Source organism: Gavia stellata, chromosome 11 (assembly GCF_030936135.1).
Source record: "Gavia stellata isolate bGavSte3 chromosome 11, bGavSte3.hap2, whole genome shotgun sequence".
Lineage (NCBI taxonomy): Eukaryota > Metazoa > Chordata > Aves > Gaviiformes > Gaviidae > Gavia > Gavia stellata.
In genome coordinates, this window is record NC_082604.1 from 16,205,810 (window position 1) to 16,229,958 (window position 24,149).

Consider the following 24,149-nt stretch of genomic DNA (forward strand, 5'->3'; position numbering starts at 1 on the left):
TAAACATCCTTCCTGGAAAGGCTGAAAACCTTAAAAAAAGGTACTTTCACCGTAATGCAGAGTGATCGCTGTGGCTTCATTGACAGACGTTCTGCAAGTTTTAGGCTGCAGTAAATGTTGGCACAGTGGTACATTTGTACTTCTGTTCAGTCACCTGTGTCTCAGCAGAGCCAGAAAGGCTTCAGCTGGCTATTCCTGCTGGGAAGGCTGATGGACCTGGGAAAGAGCCTGCCCTTGACTTACACCAGGGCAGATGCAGGGAGGATTAGTACTCCAGTTGCACCCAGTCCTGGGTAAGTAGCACAGACCCCAGACTGACAGCAGCCTAAATGTCCTTCCCTTGCATTCAGTGTGACACCTTCCACTGCCAAATCACTATTACTGATCTGTGGCTCCAATCCATGCACACGAGCATGACAAGCCATTAGAATGGGCTTGTGCTAGATCACAGGGCAGAGTGAACAATACATTTCTGCAGAGAAAAAGCATGCAACGACACTGAGTTAAAGCAAAAATCAAGCGTGTTCTCCTCTGCAGACACTGTTTCAGGCCTCAAAGGGCTGACAATGCTCAGGCTTCAGCTAAAGAGCTGACAATCATCCCTACCCCACTATGCTGAACATGCAACTTCATGCCTGCAGGTAAAGTCTGTCAGAATCAGGACAGGATCAGCATTCACGAGAATCCCTCTTTGCCCACACCACAGTGAAAGAGCGAGACAATTTTGCAAAAGCTTGATTGGTGAAACCTGCTATAGACCGTGCCTTTGTGCTTCACTTGGGAGAAGCTGGCAAAATACTTCTCCCCATCTTGCCCAAGGAATCTACCTCTCACAGAGCATCCCCTGCCACTCACCCTCCTGTAACAGTGTCCTGCATCAATCACATACTGTGACTGCTTCTAACTGCATCGACTCTACGTACTGCGTGTTTACTAACTAGCAAGCACACCAGAACAGGCATGACAAATACCTTGTATATTAAAGGCAGAGGCCCACCAGTTGGCTTCAGCCTATGCTTTCCTAAGACAATGTACATATGTCACAGAGATTCCTCTCCAGCTTATCCAAGCTCTCAGAAAGGCTTTTCTTTACATTTTAAAAGAGATCTCGGATGCTAAAATACCATTCTGCTTTCTTAAGTAATGTCACAAGACTTCTGGTTCGGCCACACAGTTGCTCTTTAGAAATGAAAAGGAGAGTCCGTGCTTCTGCTTGGGACAAGTGGCAAAAACACTGCAATCTTTTTTAGAAAGAATGGAGGGGAAAAAAAAGAGGAGAAAAAAAAAAGATCAGGAACTGAGTTCAGTCACTCTGGGAACCCAGCCTTTATGTACTGTTTACCAAAAGGATGAGCTGGGGAAAGGGGTGAGGGGCAAATGTATGCATTAGGTCTCACCTGCTGATTCTCAGGAGTCATGAATATTCTTATAATCCGCATCTCTGGGCCCAACAGGCTACAAGCCTTTTCATCACAAAGCTTGATTTCAGTGAAGATCTGGGAGTTGCTCTAAGCTTCAGCAAGTGGTATAATATTCCCTTGTTTCCACATGAAAACAGCCTCTTGCCACAAACCACTCTCCAATGTTTCTTCTCTGTTATTCATCTACTGATAGCATTTGTCTTTCAGACTGTATTAGATACTTAAATAAATTCTGTTCTGGGCTATGCAGAGACCAGTCAGCAAGTCATGATTTTGGAGGTAGTCAGCATGTTTTTTTCATTCCATACATACACATACATAGTATATACGTTGAGATACAAGTGTATTTATAAAACATGCTACACACTTGTAGCTAAAACCAAGACACCAGGAACAAAACTGAAAAGGGATGTGAGCAGTAGTGGGAATTATACCGTATATTTTTCAAGCTAGACAGCACTGTTGTAAGCATCTAATGTGACCTTCAGCACATCACAGGCCAGAGAATGTCACCTGGTGTGGCTGTAATTTACATGCCAATAGGGCAGAGGAGGACAGGGAAGGAGGTTGTGCTGGCCCCAAAAGCAAACCGGGTGTGTAAAATCATTTAACAAAGCAGTGTACAGAGATAAACCTTCACAAGATAACCTATGGCCAGCTGTACTTCCATAAGCCTTGTTGAATTCTAATTTTCAGGCACCGGGCAATGGAAAATTATTTTCTTTTACTGCAAAGGGAAGTGCTATCTCCTCCAGCTGAAGGGACAGACTATACATAAACTGACAGGAGGGAAAAAGGCCTTTTTAAACGGGAAGCTCTTATTTTCCTTATGGCAATAGTAACCAGTGGCAACCAATCTTGGGCCATGAAACAAACATTCCTTGCAAAAAGATCTGATTGATCAGAGCTGCCAGATAAAAGTCAAGATAAAAATTAATCTTCTGTCCACTGGTTAGAGCAGAGGTACTGTATGATAAGAACAAAAGGGATAGCATTGCTTTCCTGGTTATTGGTGAGGGATTTTTTAAATTTTTAGTTATTTATATACTTTTTAAAGGGCCTCATACAGTTAATATTCATGCTGGTCTTGCTTGTGAGAAAGGAGGAAAGGCCTCACACAAAGCTATACATCATCACTACTGGAACCCTGTGAAAGTATAAAGCAAGAAATCCGAGGGGTGGGGCAAGGAAGCTATTCTATTTGGATAAAATATTTAGTCCACAATTAGTCCTAAACTACAAAATAATTTGCACATGCAAACAGCTTTCACATTAGGTGGGTTTGAGATTACAACTGTTAGATGAACTCATCTTCCACCTGGGATATACAAACATACCACAGAGGAATCATAAACGAAGCATGCACAGAGTTTGCTTTGGGGATGCCCTGAATCTGTGCAGGATGTGGAATTTTGCTTTTCAGGCTTAATACTACTTATTTCATAACATGTCATTATCATGTAGTTCTGTAAGTGCATGCAGAAAATATGTTAATATGCACAGGCATTAATATGATAGACAATATCTTTTATGTCTGTACTTTCAAGCTATAGTCCACCAACATAAAATCATTACTATATCTACATTTTTTTTAAGGCAACACCCTTACCTGCGATATGACCATCCTCTTTCATCCCCTTTATGTCTGTGTTTGTCATACCAACTCTGAGGCCTGATGCTCTTGCAGATTTGTCCCAATGTCTGCTTTGGCTTATGGAAGCCTTCTGTAAAGCATACATGCAACACAAAGTGATGAGCCCGAACAATACACAGGCCTCTTGCTAGATTTCTACTGGGCTAAGTAGATGGAGATTGTTGTGCATCTCCCATTTTCCTCCCAGATGTATGCTGCTGTAGCAGTTCAAGTTATCCACAACATTCCTCTTCAGCAGAACACCTCCATGAATATTGAGAGTGAAATAATGTACATGAAATAATGTAGACTGGTTCCTGTTGTTGTTTACTTATGATTTTACACTTCAGATACTGCAAACTTACTGCTATGTACAATTAAAACCTGGAGGGAGTAATATTTCTGTGTTATGTCTGACGCCTTAGGAATCTATTACTCAGGAGGTAAGAATGACCATGCATGGCACTGACAGCTCAGAGGGCAAACTTACAGCTATTCAGGATAGCTGTGGTGGTATTCCCACCTCACATTTTGCTGCTGGTTGCATTCCTCCAGTCTTCCTTCTACAAAAGTATATTCAACGATGCACAGCTCTGGCAACTCGCTCCTAAGATTCAGTCCTGATATGCAGGAAACCATTGCTTTCCCTACCATCAAACACATGATCCAATATCAATCCCTAAACAAACCAACATGACTCTCTTCAAACCTAAGAAGTGCTTGGCCAATTTCAGGTAGGTCTGAAATACTCCTTTACAATCCACTGTTGTTTAATATATGCTGTACTCAGCTTTTGCCTCAGCCTCAACTTCTTCCCAACTAAAACACATAACACTGGGCTGGCTGTTCAAAGGTTGTTCTTTGTTTGCTTCTTGTCTGCTCTTAAGACAGATGTTTCAAGGCATGAGAGAGGATATAAACACATGCACACCGGGGGATAAAAAAAAAAAAAAGGTGTCCAGGTGTTTAAGCAATGCCAAATCTGAAAGAATTCCAATTCACTGCTTTCTCCTTTAATCTGGCAATTCCAAGGGACCAAGCGTGTCACAACTTGTACCCAGAACACTTTCCGCTCGGGTAAGTTCAGACAAGGTCTGCATTAACTTCCCAACCTGCAAGAAAATTATTTGAAACAAAAGGTTCAGATATGTCCCTTTCCCTCCAACAAGCCTGGAAACAAATGGTACAGGAATGAGGTCAGAAAGGAATCATCCGCCTACCATACCGCTGAATTCATTTACCTACCTCAGAGCCCATTCAAGGAAAGGGGTGGGATGGGGAACAAGGGGTGAGATAAAGCAGAATGAAGCTCTGGGGTCGCTCGCTACATTACAAGATTTGACAGGCCTTTGCCAGCCTTCAGCTTCTTTGTGTCTTTCACATAATAGAGAAACACAAACTGAGCAGCCTGTGATCTGGGGGTTGCACTATTAGACGGAGCAAACCCTTTGCAAATGCTAATAGTATTGTAGCATCCTGTCAGGCAGCAACACAAAAAAGGATGTTGATTTTCACATGAACCAGAACAGACTCATTGTAAGGAAGGTTGCAATGAATGTTCCATCTCTAAACATCAAAAGCCATAGGCAATTGGCGTGTGGAGATGAGGCAAAATGCTGCTTCAAATGTTCTTAAATATAGAGGACATACTGTTACCTTAACGCTTATTTCATGATGCCAGCAAAGAGACAACAGTTGCTTGAAATGGAAGTGAAAATCATCTTTGGTTACGATTTCTGTAGCGAAATAATTTCTAGATCTAAAGAGGCTTTTGTTGTGCAATCTACTGTATTCCAGCAGTCTGGAAGAGATGCTCCTTTATGAAACATGAATGTATAGGTTCAGTCAAGGGTAGAGTTTATGTCATTTCCAAATGGTAAGGTTGACAGTAGTAGAGCACAAACAGAACGTGCTTGTCCTTTGCAGTTCTAAGGATGTGGCAGCTGTCAGTCTTGTCCAGTGATGCCCAGCTCTTTCCTGAAAAAAAGTTTCTACAGTGTTGAAGAGGATACAACACTTAAGTTATTTCTGTTATAAAACTTATTATAAAATACCCTTTTAATTCAAACTTCACATCTTCCCCTATATTAGGAATGGTATAACCCAAGTTGTTAATAAATGCACCACTCTGATTAACCTTCAAAAAGTTCATCGTTGCCCTTTGGGTGAAAAACTTGAACAAAGCTCATCTTGTTGGTTGTCACTACCAAGGATAATTCAGAAATCCATTTTAAAGTCAGAATATGAAATTACCACACAGGTCAGGACGCACTGCTCTTGAAGCCCTCTTAGACCCTACAGACATCCAACAGCAGCAAATAAACACAATGCAAACACACAACCGTTTGTAGCTATGCACAGTAAACAGCTTTTCAGCAGAAATGGCTTGAAATACTTCTGGAATTGGCTCTAGAACAGCACCCAGAGCCAATTCCAGAATCAGTCCCACAGTCAATGGCAGGGTCTCCTGCCATTCATCTCCGGAACCATGCCTAGAACACCACTGAGAGTCAATTTGAGAAACACTACAATAGCTGCTAGACTCAACTCTCAGCCTTACTGCCACAATCGCTTCTAGAGCAGCTTCTGGAAAAATTCGCCCATTGATGGCACCAACCCAAGAAACTTATCTAGAGTAATTTCCAGAAAGGTTTCTAGAACAGTTTCGGAGGTTAGCTCTAGAGTTGTTTCACAAGCCATTCCAGAAGCCTTTTCAGAACTATTTCCTGAATCACTTCTACAGTCAAAACTAAAACCATGCCTGTGATTTTTAGAATTTCTTACAGAACAACAGCTTGGATAATTTCACCTTCTGATGCGCTACAGCACTGAGGTGATGGCAGATGCAAGCAAGATTTGCATACACAGAAATATGCATGGGTTTGCCATTCCAGCACCGCAGCATAGTTATTACAATCGTTGTATCCTTTCAGATTCTTCCCTTTGTTTCTGTATAGTATTTTATACTGAAAAATTCTTGACGACAGCGTTGTTCTGTAAAAGGTCTGTGATCACAGCCATATAGAACATACAGCACTTCTGACAAACTACAGCTTTATCTCACTACATAGGACCTATCTTGCAAGGGCTTTACAATGCATTTTATTTTTCTTAGCAAATAAAAACTAGCAAGTGATTGATCATGGTCTGTGATTTCTACAAGGAAAGATGGATTACTGAACTAATTACAAAACAGAACAGGATCCAATAGCTCTAAACTGACATAAAAATTAAAATAAATGAGTACCTTGGAGATGGTAAGTCACTACAAGGGCATCCTACCAAGGAAAGTAATCCTTCAAGATTTAAGACTGCTTGAAATCTTCACGTCAAGATGAAAGTTTTTTTTTTTTTCCTTTAAGCCAATTATTAAGCTCTACAGAAAAATATATTGATTTCCATTATGTAGGTGATCAGAGAGTGTTCATAAAACGTCTCCTAGCCTGGAAATCAAGCATCAAGAACCATGTCTGTACACAAGACAGCAGTAACTGGAAATACGGTAGTTTAGTCTAGCATGTTAGTTTGTAATCAGAACTGTAGTCAAACCTCTACTTTCTCTCCAGACTTCGGAAATGGGCAGGTTTCTACTTCTCAGTCAATGGAGTTCTCTAGTCAGATGCTTCAATGAGGAAATGAAAGTAAAAGGAAAATATGGGACGCTAGTTTATTAGCTGCTGTTTTTTCAGATAGCGTTACATGCTAAGTTCTGGTGAGGTACCCCAATATCTGAGTAATCTTCACCACTGTACATCCCAGCCGTGTGAGGAAGCGTAATTGGAACAGTTCCTAAACCACCTCAACACCTAGAAACACATTCCAAATAGTCAAAAAACCGCTCATGCTGCAACTCTGCAAAACCACTGAGGTATCATCACAGACTGAGTTCAAATGGCAACACCTTCACTGACATAAAAATATCCCATAGACTTCTCCAGGACCAAATCCTACCAAGAACAAAGAGTTCTAACCGAGTCAAGGGGCCCTGGGTCAGACTTAGAGATCCCATATTTCAACATTTCTCAACTGAGGAAGTGATGAAATCTCTTGCAACTTTTTAAATAGAATTGTTAAGAGTTACTAAGTTATATTTAAGATACACGAAAATTAAATTCTCTAAACTTTAGCACTGGAAATACATCATAACTCAGTTTAGGTTCAATATATCCTTGATGGTGAAATAGAGCATATCAGTACATTTGTAATAACGTTTTATTATTCCTTCAGTTACATTTTTATTCAATAAATACCTAGTTTTCATGGAATACATCATGCTAAGTCTTAGATGAGCAGCACAGGAGAAGTCTGAACTAAAACTATAGGAACATCACACTAAAAGAGATGAATGCTGGGCCACTGGATGTGACATTTTGCAACATTTACATTACACAGAAGTTTCAAACAGTGATCTCTAGGTAAATGCAAAAGTTCTTTTTTTTGTTGGTTTTCTTGTTAGTTTGTTTTTTACAAAGAGGGATTTAACACAAGTACAGACTTATTTCACTTGATATACAATTTAAGGACTCAGCCTTCAGAATTGTGCAAACTTACATTTCTGAAGTTATCTTCAGAGAATGATGATGATACAAGCCATTTTTTCATTCTTCCATTCTCAAACACTCATTTTCAGGAAGTAATTTTAAACAGAAAATCCCAAAACATTCAGTTAGATTACCTTGAAATATTTAACCTTTCAACACCATTTTATGAATAGCTCTATGTTAACTTTTTGTCCACTTGACTAAATATTTTATGTTTGAACATTTGGGGAACATCTTACCAAATTTTGTATTGTTTCCTCTGAGAGCAAACAGAAACAGTATCTGTTGGAAAATGTTCAGATTCCTCTCTTTTAAATAGCCACACATCAAAATCAATAGCCTTTTCAAAATGGAAAAATGAACTTAGGTCAATTTTCAACGTACATAATCAGACAACTGCAAAACAGTTTCAGGCCTAATATCTTCTGTCACAGAAGTATATCCAGATCACTTGTGGCAAAGTGTGGGCAGAAAAATATGGTGGTGATTAATCACCAGGCACCTATGATAGAGCCTATATCATGCTTAAATTGTTGAAAGTGACATTTCTATGATAAAACTGAAAGGCAGTAAAAGAAAGACTACTTACTATTTTTACTATACTGAATGATAGAAATCGAGTGGGTGTGGAAGGACCTTGTGCACAACATTCTTATAAGAGCGATTTTTGTCTTACAATTGCTATTAGAAAAATTAAATTAATTACATTTTTCCTTTTTTAGTTAAGGAGGTTGGACAAGTTGGAATTGTACAGGGTATCTTCTACATTTCACACGTACTCAATCAGGTTACTTTGTACCTGTGGTGAAGGGAGGAGTTAACATGGAAATCTGAATCTGTGCAATCCCAAGTGAAATGTAATCGGCTATGATTCAAGAATAACAACATATATTAGGAAAGAACGGGTGAAAGGAGCAGCTGCTGACATTATTTCCTGAGCCAAACCTTTTAAGGTGTCAGTGAACAGCAGTCTGTACTTTCACTTGAAAGCACTACAAGAATTGCTTGGATGATGCCTCTCAAGAGTTTAGGAGTTTAACAAAATCCACAACTTCCTCTCAAGATCCCAATACAATGCTTTTAAATCTGTACCAGAGTGATCAGAGAACACTTCAACACAGAGCATAACAAATACAAATGGCATTACTTAGAAGGGCGTTTTAATGTACATACAAATATTAAAACTTTATGTCAAACTCCCAGGATCATTTGCAGGCAAGAAAGAGACAACAGATAAAATCATTTTATGAATTTGATCCAGCTCTACCATACAAGACAGATCCCCAAAATAAAAGCTTTTTTTCTCTTCAGGGAAAAATCACCTTAAATGTACAACTTCAGCAAGCTCCCAACCTATCTCATTGACACACAAGTCAGATTCTTCCGTCACGTGCATGTTAGCTTCAAAAATTAAAAGAGCAGGTGGATTTTAACTGAACTTCTCAATCCCATGAAACATTATTTTCTTTCTCCTCCAACACTTCAGGATGCTCCCCAAAAGATAGGAAAGAGAATGGGACACAAAAGCCATTTCTGTTCCGTCTTCTTTGTGCAAGGTATCCTGGAAAAGGCTGCATTCTTGTGTGAAGTTGCTGTTGAAACAGAAAGGAGATTATTTTAAAATGGGTGCAAACATATGACAGCACCTCGGCTTGTTTTTTGAGAATTAATATAGAAGACATTTGGAAATTACCTTAATGCAAGTATTTCTGCTAACAATTCATAGTGCCTTTAAGGAAACGAAAGAATCAAAATGCTTTTATAGACAAGAAAAGTGTTCCCTTAATTTTGATTCCAGCTAGTTATGCCTTCTTTCTCTTAACACAGATAAAAATAATGAACTGAGAGTAATCAAATAGCCTACAGTGTTTCACAATATCTGAATAACTAGCTAGTAACTGTATTTCTACTAAGTTTCAGCTTCTATGCTGCAAGCAGATATGAAAGTATAGTTCTGCAGATTAGAAGCAAGAAGCAGCAGCAGCCAGGCACTGGAATAAAACAAAAAGGATTTTTCACAAAGTCTGTATGAAAACATGTGCATCTAAAAGAGATGGCTAATAATCTTATATTGAAAAATGAGAAAATTGTAGCAATCTTTTGAGATAAACATGATTACCTGCTTGAACAATCTACTTTTCTTGATGGAGGGCTTCTATGAAGGCTTCAAGTTTTTCCTGGATTTCCCGAACTTTTTCTGGAGGAATTAATAAGATCACCATTCAAATATCTACTCCTTAATTGAGGACATGCCCACAAAGGAAAAAATAAAAACCAACCACCAAACAACCTGCAAACATGAACAAAGCCTAACGCTGTCATCAACATTACCGTCTGCATTTAGTCTCTTAATTACTAAGGTTTCAAGCATTTTTCTACATCAGAAGAAATGACACCCTGTCCCATCTGAAGAAATTCTACAAACATATTTTATGATTATCATGCTAATTTAATAATTCAAAAGTTTACCAAAGCAATCCAATACTAGAAATGTTGTATTTAAAAAAATTTCCATTAGATCATGCACAGTAGAATTACTGTACACCTGTTAGATGTAGGGAGTTGTTATCTTTTAAATAATGCCCACTAGTCCCTTTCTCTTTTAACCAAATATCCTTATTCTTCACAGCAAGTGTCACAAACACTACTAATCATTCTAAAAACAGTTGAAAGCTAGTGCCCTTTCAGCAGGGAAAATTTCAGGGAACCAAACGTCAATATTCAAGACATCTATTCAAAAGGGCACACGCACTGTTAAGAATGTTTAAAACTTGCACTTGATTTCCTTGCATTTCAGCAGTAACCAGATGGATGTGGGCAGCTTCTTATTTTATAGAAATACTAAAGCTGGGAGTTTATTTCTCTACAAAAACATGACTTGAACACAACTACAAATAGTTACTAAGAATGAAAAGGCAACATTGATTTGGAACAATTCAGGGGTTTAGGCATTTTTCCACTCTTTTCTCAATTCCATACAACACTTGTCATTATATAACCTATTTGATTTATTGAATTGCTTATGAAGCAAGATTTAGAACGTAGCTGGAATACAAAGTCTGTGATATTTCCTGCTTCTCTGTCACCACATCCTCATTTGAAGCTCCTTCTGTGTGTGATTATAGCCATGAAAAACACACACTTCAGAAATATGAAAGAATGGGGGGAGAGCAGTAGGACAGACAAAAATAAGTTAGAAGAGCATAAACACAAAATTTTTTTTTCCCCGAGCTAAAAATAGTCTTGGATTAAAGCTGTATATTCCCTTGTATGAGATACAAGGTTTGAGCTGCCTTTTTTTTTTTTTTTTTAAAATCTTTTATTAATGTTTTCTTCTCTTTAGCATACCATATGTTACAAACTTGCTTTGCTGAGCTAAAACAGCAGCAAAACAGAAAGAAAAATAAAACAATTAACCTTAAATGGGACACATAAGCATGAGTGGTGGAAAAAAGTTACCTCCAAAGAGAATGCTCTAAGAATGTAGCTAAGGGAACTGAAAGCTCCATCCAGTAACAAAGTGACAATCCCACAGACAGTTATGAAATCCATTTTAGAGTAATTATTATAATAATGATAATAATAAATACACAACAAAACCCTGCAGTCCTGTTCTAAGAGAAGTAGAGAATTTTAGTTAGCATTTGAAATAAAATATGGAAAATGGCCCACACGAGGATGAAGAAATCTCAAACATATTTTATCATGCAATTCTTAGGTGATGAAGAGCAAGCCACTTATACTTTCAACACTTCAGTGTCCCCTTCCCCAGTGGTCCTTATCTGCAAACACAGATGTACAGTGAGGCTGAATCATGCTCTGGGTCCTAAAGAAAACACCAAAGAATTTTCTTGAATTTCAGCTGATTTTGTTTTTTTAAAGTACTTTGATATTAAATGAAGATTACAGACTGTGTCAGGGCAAAAGCTGTATCTTGGAAGTTAAGAAACAGCAGTAGCTGATTTTTATCAGGAAAAAAAAAAATTAAAAAAAATCCTCGATTCAGTTCAGCAGAGAGAATCTTTGAAAGCTGCCAATGAAAAAAAAAAGTAGTCCCACGAACACTTTTCCTTACTAAGCACATTCAAAGTGTTTTCATTACTATCTTTTTAAATAAAAAAAGAGTATTGTTTGCATGTCAGTATATAAACTTCTCATGTAATGAAAACATTAATTCTATGGCATTTATTTAGGCAACTACTTAGCTCGGCTTCCAATACTGATGCTCTATGTAAGTTTACAAAATTAGCCTTTGAAATAATGTCCTATTATCTTGGACAGAGTTGACATATTTTTGGAAATTATTAATCCTGGACCTCACTCTCCAAAATGAGCAGCAGTTGCCAGTGATAACTGCAGATTATATCTCACGATCAAGAAGATCTCTTAATAAAGCTTTCAATAGCTTTATTTTTGATGTGGATTTTTTTTTTTTTAATTGCTACATGCTTTCCCCAAGTATGTTCTTTATATTGATCAGGCCATTAGACTCAGTGAAAGCAGGCAGATTTAGCAGTATTAAATGCAAATATTTTCCCTTTTCAACCTCTTGCTAATGAAATATTCCAGTGCTGAAAATTAATAGCATCAGCAAAAATCTGTAATTATTATTTCACCCTTAAAAAAAGTTGGTGCCAACAAAATCTATTTTAATTTTCTGATTAGGCGTATTAAAATAACAGGATAGCAAATATGTATTCCACCAGAATATACTGAATCTGCTGTGTTTGCTCAGAGAACAGACATACTAAAATTGCCACCATATTATGAGCACTTTATTAGTTTTTATACTTGGACTGAATTGAAATGATTGCTTAACTGTAATAATTATGAGGTCTTGAGGTAATTTAATACTTTGAAAAAACATGCTGGCTATTCTTAAAAAAGATCAGTCACAATGACTGCCAAATAGCTGCAATTATTCATGCTATGCCCTGTATTCTTAGCAGCAGTAAAGCCTTTTGCAGCAGCAGACCCCAGCCAACCTGTAACATTTTCCCACAAGTCCATTCTGTAGCACAGAGAAGCAGTCTGCTAAACTGGTTTACTTTTTAAATAGGCTAATGGCAGAGTTATGCATTTACACAACACACATCTTAATAAACCAGTATCTATAAATGGTCAGGCAGAACTCTTCTAATGAGTGCAAGTGCAGGGTCTGCAATTCTGGGATAACTGCCCATAGTTTCATCAGCACCATGTGATATTGCATTTGGAACAACAATTAATTGTTACAAATTCAAGAGTCAGATGTTACCCATCTTTATTTGGGGAAGTTCTCTCCTCTGTGAAATGCACAAGCTGTGTACCCCCATTTGCAGGGTTTTGATTGACACCTAGATCAAAATATTAGTGACTTACACTTGTACATTATAGTACATTTTGTTTTGAGGAAGGTTTATCAACATGCCAAACCCAGAACTTCATTTGGGTTTCAGATAAGAATACTTACTATGTAAGTAAATTAAGGGATAGACAAAGGTGACCTGTTGCTCTTTCTAGGTTTTGTGATACTGTGTTTTTTCATGTACAAGCCAGTCACATATTAAAAGCATTCAGCTTGCTAGCAAATTATTTTTGTAACAGGTTGAGCTACCTCACCACTGTTATACAATGCTCCAATAGCACAGAAGGCTGTTAAAGTCCTACACTGTTATTACACAGAACTGCAGAAGTTTAAGTATATACTATCGCTTACATTGGATCTTTGGCAGTTTTAATGCAGACCTGAAGTTACAAATACATAATTCTTCCAGCACCTGTTAAACAGCGATCAAAAATCAAATGAAATGAATGAAGAATAACTGAAACTAAACCCTTGTTTCCATCTTTAGAACAGTAAAATTCACAGGCCTAGGGGCAATGAATGGCTATTCTACTTCCCATTTACCCCATGTTTACCTAAAAGATAAGCTGGTTCATACATCAACTCATTATGCCTCTTGATCTGGTCATGAATATTCCCATAATCCTCACTCCATATCCCATAAAACTTCACTGATAGAACAAGGAAATTCTTTATTCAGATGTCTTGAGATCCTCATTCATGCCTAGTCTCTGCTTATCTCCACATGAAATGATATTGCATCCCACTCATTTTCTTTTCATTAATCCTGTGATCCTAAATCTGAAAGGCTCAAAACCAGACTAATTGATCTGTAATGAGGATTTGGATACACCGTGAACACAGAAAGACACAGCCACAGATGAAGTTTGCTTTTCCTAATATCATAAGCTGGTCAGAAGGGAAACCCCTGAAAAGTTCAGTCTTACAAGGACTGCTTGCTTACTGATTGCTGCCTTAGATAGCCGAGCTTATCTACTAATTAACTGTGCAAAAGCTGGGGAGTCATTGCTAAAATCAAACAGCTAAAGTAAGTTATCAAACAAATCTCCTGAGGTAAGGCGAAATAATCTCAAAAAAATATTAAACACAAATTACAAAAGCAAAGTACATTACTGATTTTTTTCAACCATGCTCTAAGTAGCAAGAAAAAGTTTTCTAGATATTTTCCAACTGCATTAATTGGTTTAATAACAGAAGTGGCCTCTGCCCACAAAACCTGTCTTGCTCATGCTTCTGAAGACAAATGAATTTTGAGACATTCAAATCATACATACTTACCTGTAAAAAACCAATGGTTTTAGCACAGAATTTTAAAGATGTTCATCTCTGTCTGTACCACAACAGGGAGAAAACTGCGTGAGTATTTTAGCCAAATCAAAAAGCTCTCCCTTCCCCTGTTTACAAGTTTGCCCATATTACATCAAATTTCAGCTGCAGCATCAAGGAAAACTGTAGAATCTTTCTGGACACAGATCCATCTTTATTTTGTACTTTGATGAAACTTACAGCATGAAATAACCACGATAAAGATGTGCTAATACCTCATTATAAATCCCCCTGTTCTACATTAAAGTGATTTCTACCTCCAACTAATAAAGCTCATGGTTGTTACTCCTTTTGCTCTGAATTGTGCCTAGACTTTAGTCATCGTGTCCACCCCCCCCTTTTTTTTTTTTTTTTTAAATCTTGCTTCTTTTCTTAATCCCTTCCTTGCCTATAAACATTCTCACTGCTTGCTGTGCTACTTCTATGTTACGGTTAATTAACCATAGAGGCAGAAATGTTGAATTTACTGCTGTGAATGCATCATCTTTCCTCTAGTAAAAAGGGAAGCTCAGTCTGTAGTCAGATTTCATCAGAATGCCCAGAAGCACACCATTAAAAACTGGAAATGTCGATCCGCAGTTTCCTATTGAGAGCTGAATTTTAGCTTAGGGCTACCTAAGACACAAACCCCATAGTTGTATACAGCCCTCTATGAACAGTCAGGTGGAGAAGGGAGGGAGAAAAAAATCTCTTCAGAGTTCAGCCTTTTTTACCACATTACTGGATTTTCTAAGGGCCATGCAAAAGCTTTACTTCTTGCTGAAGCAGCCGGAGGCAGCATGCTCACAGCCATTCCAAATAACGCCCCAGAAAGCAGACTTTCCACGCAGTTACAAGACCTGTATCAACGTGCTTTCTCATGTCCCACACAACCACAGCCTAACAGCTACTATAATTTACTGATCATCGCAAGGTCACGTCCTGCTGAATTTTAGAAAATCCTTTGAAACTACCCATCACATTTTTTGCCAGTTTCCTCTTGTTCACATACCATATTTTCCTCTGGATGAGGCCAAAAGGAAAGCTAAAGTTCTAAGAGAAAAAAAAGGCAAAACCACCCAGGCTGCCCTTAAAGAGACAGAACATCATTTATCAGCTGCAAAGACAGATTTATAAGTAGAGGGCCCCCTCTGTTCCTTTAAGGCTGCAAAACAGATGGGAAGTGAATGGACAGTCAAAGGGTCAAGAAAACACATGGGAGGTGCTGCTTGTCTGCTGTATATATGTTCCCAGCATAAGAAAGAGGTCAAGATTGTAACTGCATGGCTGGGTGCTGGAAAGGCCTTTTCTTTAAGCTGTTACAAAGACAAACGCTGTTCCTCATCCTGCTGTCAAACTGCTATAAATATTGGTTTGTCAAGAGAGTTTCAGCAGCTAAAAGTTTTTTAAAAAAGGCTGAGCAGGAGGATGAATCATGTGAATGATTCTTAAACAATTAGCTCATTAGTGTAATAAAAGCACTGCAGAACCCTGAAAAGTTTAAATGGAATTTATAATAGTTCATGTAGTAAATCCATGAATCATTAAAAATATACAGCCTTTAAAATGCAAGCTTGCAGAAAATAGCTAGCATACTCTTTAGTTACTAGTAGTTAGACTGAATGAAGACGCTAACTGATGCTACATCGTAGTAGCTTTCCTTTATTGTTACAAAATGTTTCTTAGGTGTATTGCAATGAGATTTGAATTTGCAGCCAGTTTAATTGAGTTCTTTCTATAAATTCTGACTTCAAAGTATGCTCACTAGAATGGGATAATTATGATACAAAAATGTTGTAAATACATTTATAAATCAGACTTCCCCTTTCAGACATATACAGCTAGATATCCACTATTATATTCAGAGTTACTGACAACTTTTTTACTTGCCTTAAATCCCTTTGCCATCCTGAGATAAAAGGTATTTTAATCTGAGCAACATCTAGAATACCTGTACTCCAGTTATCAGTTTCAGAAAGACAATGAGAAGGATGGGGACATGCTCTAACTACGCAAGTGCATCAGGTGAGATGCTTTCATTATTAAATAGATGAAGATAATATTTCAGTGTCCTTTCAGAAATATTTATTTTAAATCCTAGAACAAGACAAGGCGTTAAACATGTTATTTTAATATCACTATTAAAATTCCAAGGGTCAGTCAACATATCAATTTCATGGATATGAGTTCATGAACAACTGCCTGCTGGTGACCTGGTTGAAAAATCTCCTTTTGCATGGCATGAACAAGAGAAAACACCAAGGAGCCTGTTTCCTACAAAGACATATATATAGTGTACATTTTTTTTTCTTTTCCCTTTTGTAGGCCACTCCACCTCTAAAACAGGAAAAGATCACCTCCAGATTGTATATTTAGCCTGCTGTAGAAACATAATAAAATCGCAGTCTTAAGAAGTCATTTTAGACAGGGAAAAAATAAAATAAAATCACAGCTATCACTGAAGTAACTTTTGTTGCAAGTATTAGTATCCTATTAATTATTAATCCCCTGCATATCATATCTGAGCAAAGCTATCAGCTGCCCGTACAAAACAGCATCACCTTTATTTCAGACAAAAGATAACCAGGCAGCAATAGAAGAGAGCTTGTCTGAAAACACTTCAGCTATTTTTACAAGGTATTGAGCATTAGAACATTATTTTAGCATTACTAATAATGCATTTTAGCATTACTAATAATGCATTTTAGCACCAGAAACAAGGAATTGTGCATTGTGCTGATGAAATTGTAGATTACTAATCAATCAACGTCTTGACCTATAGCTGCCCCAGATTCACAAGCGAGACCTCTGTAGCTTAATGAAACGGCTTCGGCAATACATTTCTCCCCTCCTCAGCTGAACAGCACAGAAGCTGACCATTTCTTGGAGCAGTCTCCGGGGCCCCTCAGGCTGGCAAGCACAAAGTCTTTCTCTCTCTGACAGAGCATATGAGAACTGAAGTATAGGGCTCAAGCAAAACTGACAACTATGTAGACTTCTGACTTTGTGTAAGATATGTTTCTACGGGCTATTACCCATCAGCCCTGCTTGTCTACAGAAACGAAACTAAATATTACCAAATCGTCATGTGAGGTCACAAACTAGTATACATTTCTATACTGTCAGTAAGGTTAGCTTAATGTACAAATGATTATTAATCTATATTAAGCTGCAAGTTTGTAAGAGTCACAGTGTCTGCAATAGCAAGGTAGGACTTCAGCACCTTTCAATCCTCTGTCTCTACCTTACATTTTTAATTAAAAACTGTTCTAATAACTCAATCTTTCAACAGGATTTAGCTGTGCTGCTTACTGGACAGCTAGAAGGAGCTTAGTAGCAGAATGACAACGCAACCTCATAGAACAGACTCACATCTTGAATCAGACTTACAAACACAGAAAGTTTTAATGTCAAAATCAAAACTGTTAAGCTAGAATGAATCAGAACATGATGATGCCCATTATTTTGGTTGGAAACAGTGAAAAGTACAAAGGCAAACTAGAAATATTACCCAGTGATTTATCCAGTGTAAAAAAAATAATTAACTTTTTCTTATGCAGAAAGGACATATACAGCTATAAAGGTAAATTAGTCATGTAAAGGCTACTGTAACCTTAAGGCTATAAAACTGTAGAGACTTTAACATAAGAAATAACTGGTGTATGTTAGTTCTCCACCCAAAATAAAGCATACCCATTAGTTAGCTAGATAATAAAATAATATGCTATCAGGACTATTTACGTGAAAGTCTCTCTATAATATGATGTCAGAAAATGAAATGGTGATGAGAAATTTTTAGATTATAATAATAATAAACTTCATTTTTGATAGTCAGAAACTTAAGTCATCATGCCCTGAAAAAAACCAGGTTGTTCTAGCATTTTTTCTTAGTTTGTTATCATTCCTAGCTGAACATATTTCCTTCCCTTTTGTTTTTATATAGACTTCCAAGTTAGAAGCAAAGTGGAGTCCACTACACTAACAATGTGTAACATACATGACACTGACTTCTCCAGCCTTTGGGAATGTGAATGTTACACTCCACAGTTCCATGAGAGTTCAAAACAAATACATACATTGGTCAGTTTAAACATTTGCATTTATACAAATAGTAATCTTTCTATAATAAGTATTTATTTAAATTTTGATTAATAGGTACCCTCCTAAGCAACCAGTACTAAAAAGAAAATAGCATCCAATTAGATGTTTTGATCCTTGCATCATTAAGAAAATTTTAGGAAAAAAATAAATTTGGCAGACAACACCAGAATGACCCTCAAGTACAAGAGACATGGGTCTAGGGTAAGATCAACAGGCATTAAATATGTCATTACTCATGTAGCAGTTTATCATTATTTTTCAATGTCAACTTTAAGTGATAGGCTTCGCTTAGTCAGTGACAAATGTGCTGAACTTTGTAAGGATCCATTTTAGAACCTGGACATCAGTGCCTAACTCTTCATCAATAACTTTAAGAAATCACAGCAGACAGACTCTGGTCATCTGGGATTCTTAAGTTAAGTAAACCATCACTCCATCACAGGAGGTTTACAAGTGATGTATGTTCTCCCTTGAGGATTGCTTCCCTCTCTGAGAAGACGCAGCTTTTTAAAGCACTTTCTACCATGACACAAAGCAGGAACTACCTTATCTGCACTTTGACACAGACCGTCCTACACATTCTTCTGGTTTTAATTCATTAGTTTCATGCAGCTGCCCCAAAACTCAGAGAGGAAGAAAAAAACCCCCAAAACTTAAACGTTCAACCAGTCTTTCATGTCAAAGCACACTTGCTCGGCTTAATTTCATAAATTATCTACATGGAATTAAAAACATGATAATCATGCAAAAACAATTAATTTACATTCTAACAGAGTACCAGAAAGTTAGCAAATCTACTAAAAATAACAGGATGCATTGTTGTTGACTTGCTCGTGTTCAAAGGTAGGGGAAACTGAAGACACGACCACACAGGCTGATTCCAAGCATGTTGCCCTCTGACTTCCTGCGCCACAGAGCACCAGGACCTCTACAGAGCTCAAAGGGTACACAGGAGTCATACTGCCACCAGCACACCGGTTACACCAGCACAAGCTTGAACTGGTTAGACACAGATGGCCCATGTGAGCACTTTGACTGATTGAGATTTTGGCAGAAATGAATGTGCTCTAAATGACAGCCAGGCTCTGATAAGATGCAGACCATATTAACGTCCTAGGGGAAGCTGCTGGCAGGGGACTGCAAAGATAGCAGCTACCCTGCACACGCTTATCAGAAGTCAGAGATGTGTTCGGTGATTCCCAGAGGGAAGCGGCCAGTCTGCTTTTGTCTGGTTAGAAGGCCACAACATCTCCTGATGTAACCTTCTGCCAACTTGGGATCAGACTATAACTGAGTGCTCCTCACTGCTACGACCAGCTGAAAGGATCAAAGCAAGACTGCTTCCACTTCTGTAAATTGTCTTGCAACTATGAAGTGATCATATTTTTACTTATGTAGCTTCTAGAACTCCAGTATTTAGGCATCATGGAAGAAATGAGAACACAAAATAACCGTAATTCTACATATTCTAATAAAATTACTCATCCATTTGGATTTCCTAGGATGCTTTCCTCTTTCTTATGTCTGTCTTTGAGCAGCGGGGCAACATCTGGGCTCTACATTCAAATATCTTTGTTGTGAACAAACACCTTAACCATTAACTTAAGGACTACTAACCAATGCCTTTTGAGCTGTTTTGTCTGCCTCTGGTTTCTAGGGGAAAATTATTTAAGATCTGTTTATTTGAGAGATCTTTCCTCCTACAGCTGAGTTTTGCCCCCTGTGAAACACTGTCACCTTTTAAAAAAGTTGAAGCTCATAACAGAAGAGAAAATGGAAGCAAAGGCTTTAGGAGGCCAAGTCAAAGCATGATTTTAAGGAGCACACGTAATCAACAATGTCATGTAGGACAGATGACAAATCAAAACAGCAACAACAGTCATCTCAAGGGACTGAAATTTAATTAGGCTACAGTGATGACCACAATATAGGATTAGTTTCACACAATATTTTTATTCTGCAGCTAACAGTAATGAAAGAAAAAAAACAAGTAACCACAGAGCAAGTCATTACCTGCAAAGTACTGCTCTCAGACTTTATCCCCAGCTTTACATAAATGCATAACAAAAAAGGAGACTGCTTGGATTTAAATCAGTTTGTTACATAGGACAGATATGACAGAGCCCACTCAGCTTAGCCAAATACATCACAGGAATTCCAGATCCTGAGTCAGCAACTTGCATATGGAAGTACCAACCTTAGCTAACATTAGCTTTCTAACTCCATTAAAATGGCAAGTTTATTATATTCATATATGATATTAAATCATTCACGCTCAAAGTTTGCAAAAGGTTTACATTCAACACTAATGGATTCAACACAAGAGAAAAAGTTAAGAATTTCATGCAGTGACTTTAAAGCAATGACTTTAGATATAAAACTTGAAAGTATTTTACTGTAACACTGTTTTATTTAGTTTTCATATGTTTTAGTCTTTACAAGAAAATAATTAAGTTCTGAAAACTGTTATATTTCATACCTTACAAATGTATGACAGTATTTAAATAAATGGCCCTAAGCTATCTTTTCTTCATGTGAGGGCTCACTCCTCAAAAGTTTCAAAAAGCTTTTGTGCAAAATGAAGTCTCAGCTAGCCCACAACACCTGTCCAGGTGTCAATATTACTGACAAACCAACTTGGAGGCTGACCCCTTCACATTCATACCTGGTAATTTCAGGATCAAGTTTCCACAGGCATTCTGCAAGTCCCTTCCCACCTCCTGCCAATGACTCTCCCTGTGTAAATGCGCATGGTTTTACGTATAATTTGGTGAAGTTCTGGGTTTTCTTTTCCTTTTTTAGCTTGTGAGGAAACAGGATATTGAATGAATACTATGCTGACCTAGGAAAGATGCTTTGCATGTACTATCCTTATATGCATTTACCCTGTGCACATAAAAGATGCCTTTGCAACATTCATAGTTTAGCTGTTTAAAAGGAATAAAGCAGAAGAAATAAGTGAAGATAAAGCATGTGTATTTCTTTGGGGTCTACGAAATTTCACCTCTAGTGAAGTCAATGGCAAAGCTCCTGCTGACTGCCCGAAGCTAGGATTCACCTTACGTATTCAATGTACACGTGCACCACCTAGCATGTTTTAAATGCTACTGCAATATGAATATATGTAGCCTAGGTTTAGGATAAGGATAAGACACTAGAAGATTCCATTTCCTTTCCAAAGTGATTAAAGCATGCAGTTCATAACATTTTTTTAGTAACAAAGCTTAATAAACTAATACTTTCCATGCTGTTGCTAATGAGAAATGTGTAACTGAGAAAAAATGACCATCCCTTACAATCTTCATAAATTATGTCATACAAACAAACAAAAAACCACAGTGAGTGGAGAACAAGAGGGACAAGGCTAGGCAAGTGCATCTTCCTCCCAGAGGAAACAAACCTAACATCCAAGAAACTAATGCCTACTGTCTAAGCCATGCTCATGCATCAGAAAGCAAGAAATAGTAACCAGAGACAGGAGGCTTGGCACCAGCTCTGCTGCATGCTCATCCTCCCCACTCCTCCTATAAAGGCCATTCATTGCCACCTTGTGTTGGAAAGCTGTACGGCAACTTGATTACTGTACAAAGTTCACACTATTGACAAAGTTTGCTTTGGCGCGTTGTATAAAAAGAGCAAGTCCAGCAGAGTGGAATTCTGGAAACAATTAGGTAGTTCTGGGAAGCCCTTCACTGGGGGTTCAACATTAAAAAAAAATTGCCATGTTAAAAAGTAGTCTACAGAAAGTTAAGATTTATCCACATGCTATCAATTTTTCATAGAACTATAGAGTATTTCTGCTGAAATTACTGCTTTATCATTTGTGTTAAAAATAAAACAGCAGAAAAGATATTACTTATCTTGAAATAAAATTATTTCACCTATGTACTGATTTTTTTTCCAGAAAAAAATGTATTACCCAATACTGAAAAACATAACTAAAAAGATATAGTTCTAGGGAAGGTGTGACTTCAAAGAATTGTCTTTTATAAATAATCAACCCACTTTAGCACTGCCATCAAAAAGATCCTGAAACTCAGCAGATGCCAGCAGTTTTGCTTTAACAAATTTTGCAGAAAAACCTCCCATTTTAAAATATATTTAAAATTTAAAAACTTTCAATAAGTTCAGAGGCAGCCTGTATGAATGTTCAATGTCAGTCACTTCAGAAAAGTTAAACACGAATACAGGAGAAAACAGTATGAACTAGTAAATACTATAAAAGATTACTGATAGAATTAGAAGATACATACTGACTGATCCATCTTCCAAGGTATTGTAGAAACAAAGGGTAATTAATAATTTAAAAAAGAGAAAGTGGAAAAGCTTTGTGTACAGCTACACGCATGTGCATAACACAGCTGTAGGCATTTGAAGGGACTGACTTGCCACCATTATATACCAGATTTTCCCTCCAGCCACAAGCAGTGCCTTAAAGCCTGCAACAGAAAACAGGGCAGTCCTGACACACAGAATCACAGAATCACTAAGGTTGGAAAAGACCTGTAAGATCATAAAGTCCAACCATAAAATAACACAAGGCATTTTTATAAGTGGAAATTTTCCTTTTAAAAAAATTAACATTTACCATTGTAGTTTTAGCTCCTTCTACCCCATTTTACATCTTACAGAACCTAGCACGTGGTATATTTAAGATAGTATTTTACTATATGCTTAGTTAAATCAGTAAGTTGTGTGCAATATAAGACAAAATATTTTGTCCTTCAGCAATCAAGATGCACATGCCAACCGGAAAGTAAATGTAATTCAATTCCTGTTGCTGATGAGGCTATCCAAAATAGGGTAAAAGACCTGGGTAAGTTCAACTGACAGACAACTTTGGCGGAGAACTTCGATATGAATAATGCACCAGAGTTGCGAGGGAGGTTGTACACAACTGCATTAAAACAGGTTCCTACCAATTGCTGAATATGCCTAAAGTACCCAGTTAGACATGTAAGAGACAGACAGCAATTTCCTTTTGTTTATGCATCCACAGCAAAACAATAAATATATCTCAACTGTCCCTACAGTTTAAAAACACGGCATGGAAAATGAGTAGGCTGACGGGCTCTGAACTGGCTGTTACTTCTCACAAAAGAACTTGGAGTTGTAGCAGATAGTCCAGTGCAGCCATCAGCTCACTGCTCAGCAACAGGCAAAAAAGGAAATGGACTACAAGGAATTACTGTAACAAGACCAGATTAAAAAACAGAAAGCAGCATAATGCAACTGTATAAATCCATAATGCAGATACATTTCTAATATTGTGTGCAGTTCTGCTCTTTTATCTCAAAAAGGGTTTAGTAGGACTAAAAAAGGGGAGAAGAGCGGCAAGGCTGATTGAAGCTATGAAACAATGTCCATGCAAGGAGCAACTACACAGAGAACTTTTCAAGTCAGGAAAAAGAAGAGCAAATGCGGGTAGCATAAACATTTATGAAGTCATGAGTGGCACAAAAAATGAATAGAGAAAGATTACTGAATGTTTTTCAGTGCAAGAACTAAGGAGAACCAAATGAAACTGGCAGGTGGCTCAAAAACAAACAAAAGGAAGTACTTTCTCACACAATGTGTAGTTAAACTCTGGAACTAATTGCCACAAGATGTTGCAGATGCCAAAGTTTACATGAGTTCAAAAAGCAATTAGAGAAATTCACAGGAGGAAAAAAAATAATCCATGAATGGCTTTTAATCACAAAGATTTTACCTCAGGATTAGGAAATGTTGGAACCACAGATTGTTGGATGCTGAGAGAGCACACCAGGCAAGTACTACTGTGTGCTTAACCTGTTCCCTAA

General features: G+C 37.6%; 1 protein-coding gene across 4 annotated transcripts in view; it reads right to left on the reverse strand.

The window, feature by feature from the left end:
- Window positions 1–7,248: 7,248 nt before the first annotated feature.
- OPA1 (OPA1 mitochondrial dynamin like GTPase) overlaps window positions 7,249–24,149 on the reverse strand; it is a 58,785-nt gene continuing 41,884 nt past the window's right edge. For all 4 annotated transcript variants that reach the window (XM_059822980.1, XM_059822978.1, XM_059822979.1 and 1 more), the window contains 2 exons: window positions 9,715–9,792; window positions 7,249–9,187 (listed from right to left, as the gene is read on the reverse strand). In XM_059822980.1, the coding sequence (XP_059678963.1) occupies window positions 9,728–9,792 (65 nt within the window). In that variant the 3' untranslated portion in view covers window positions 7,249–9,187; window positions 9,715–9,727. The remainder of the gene's footprint in view (window positions 9,188–9,714; window positions 9,793–24,149) is intronic.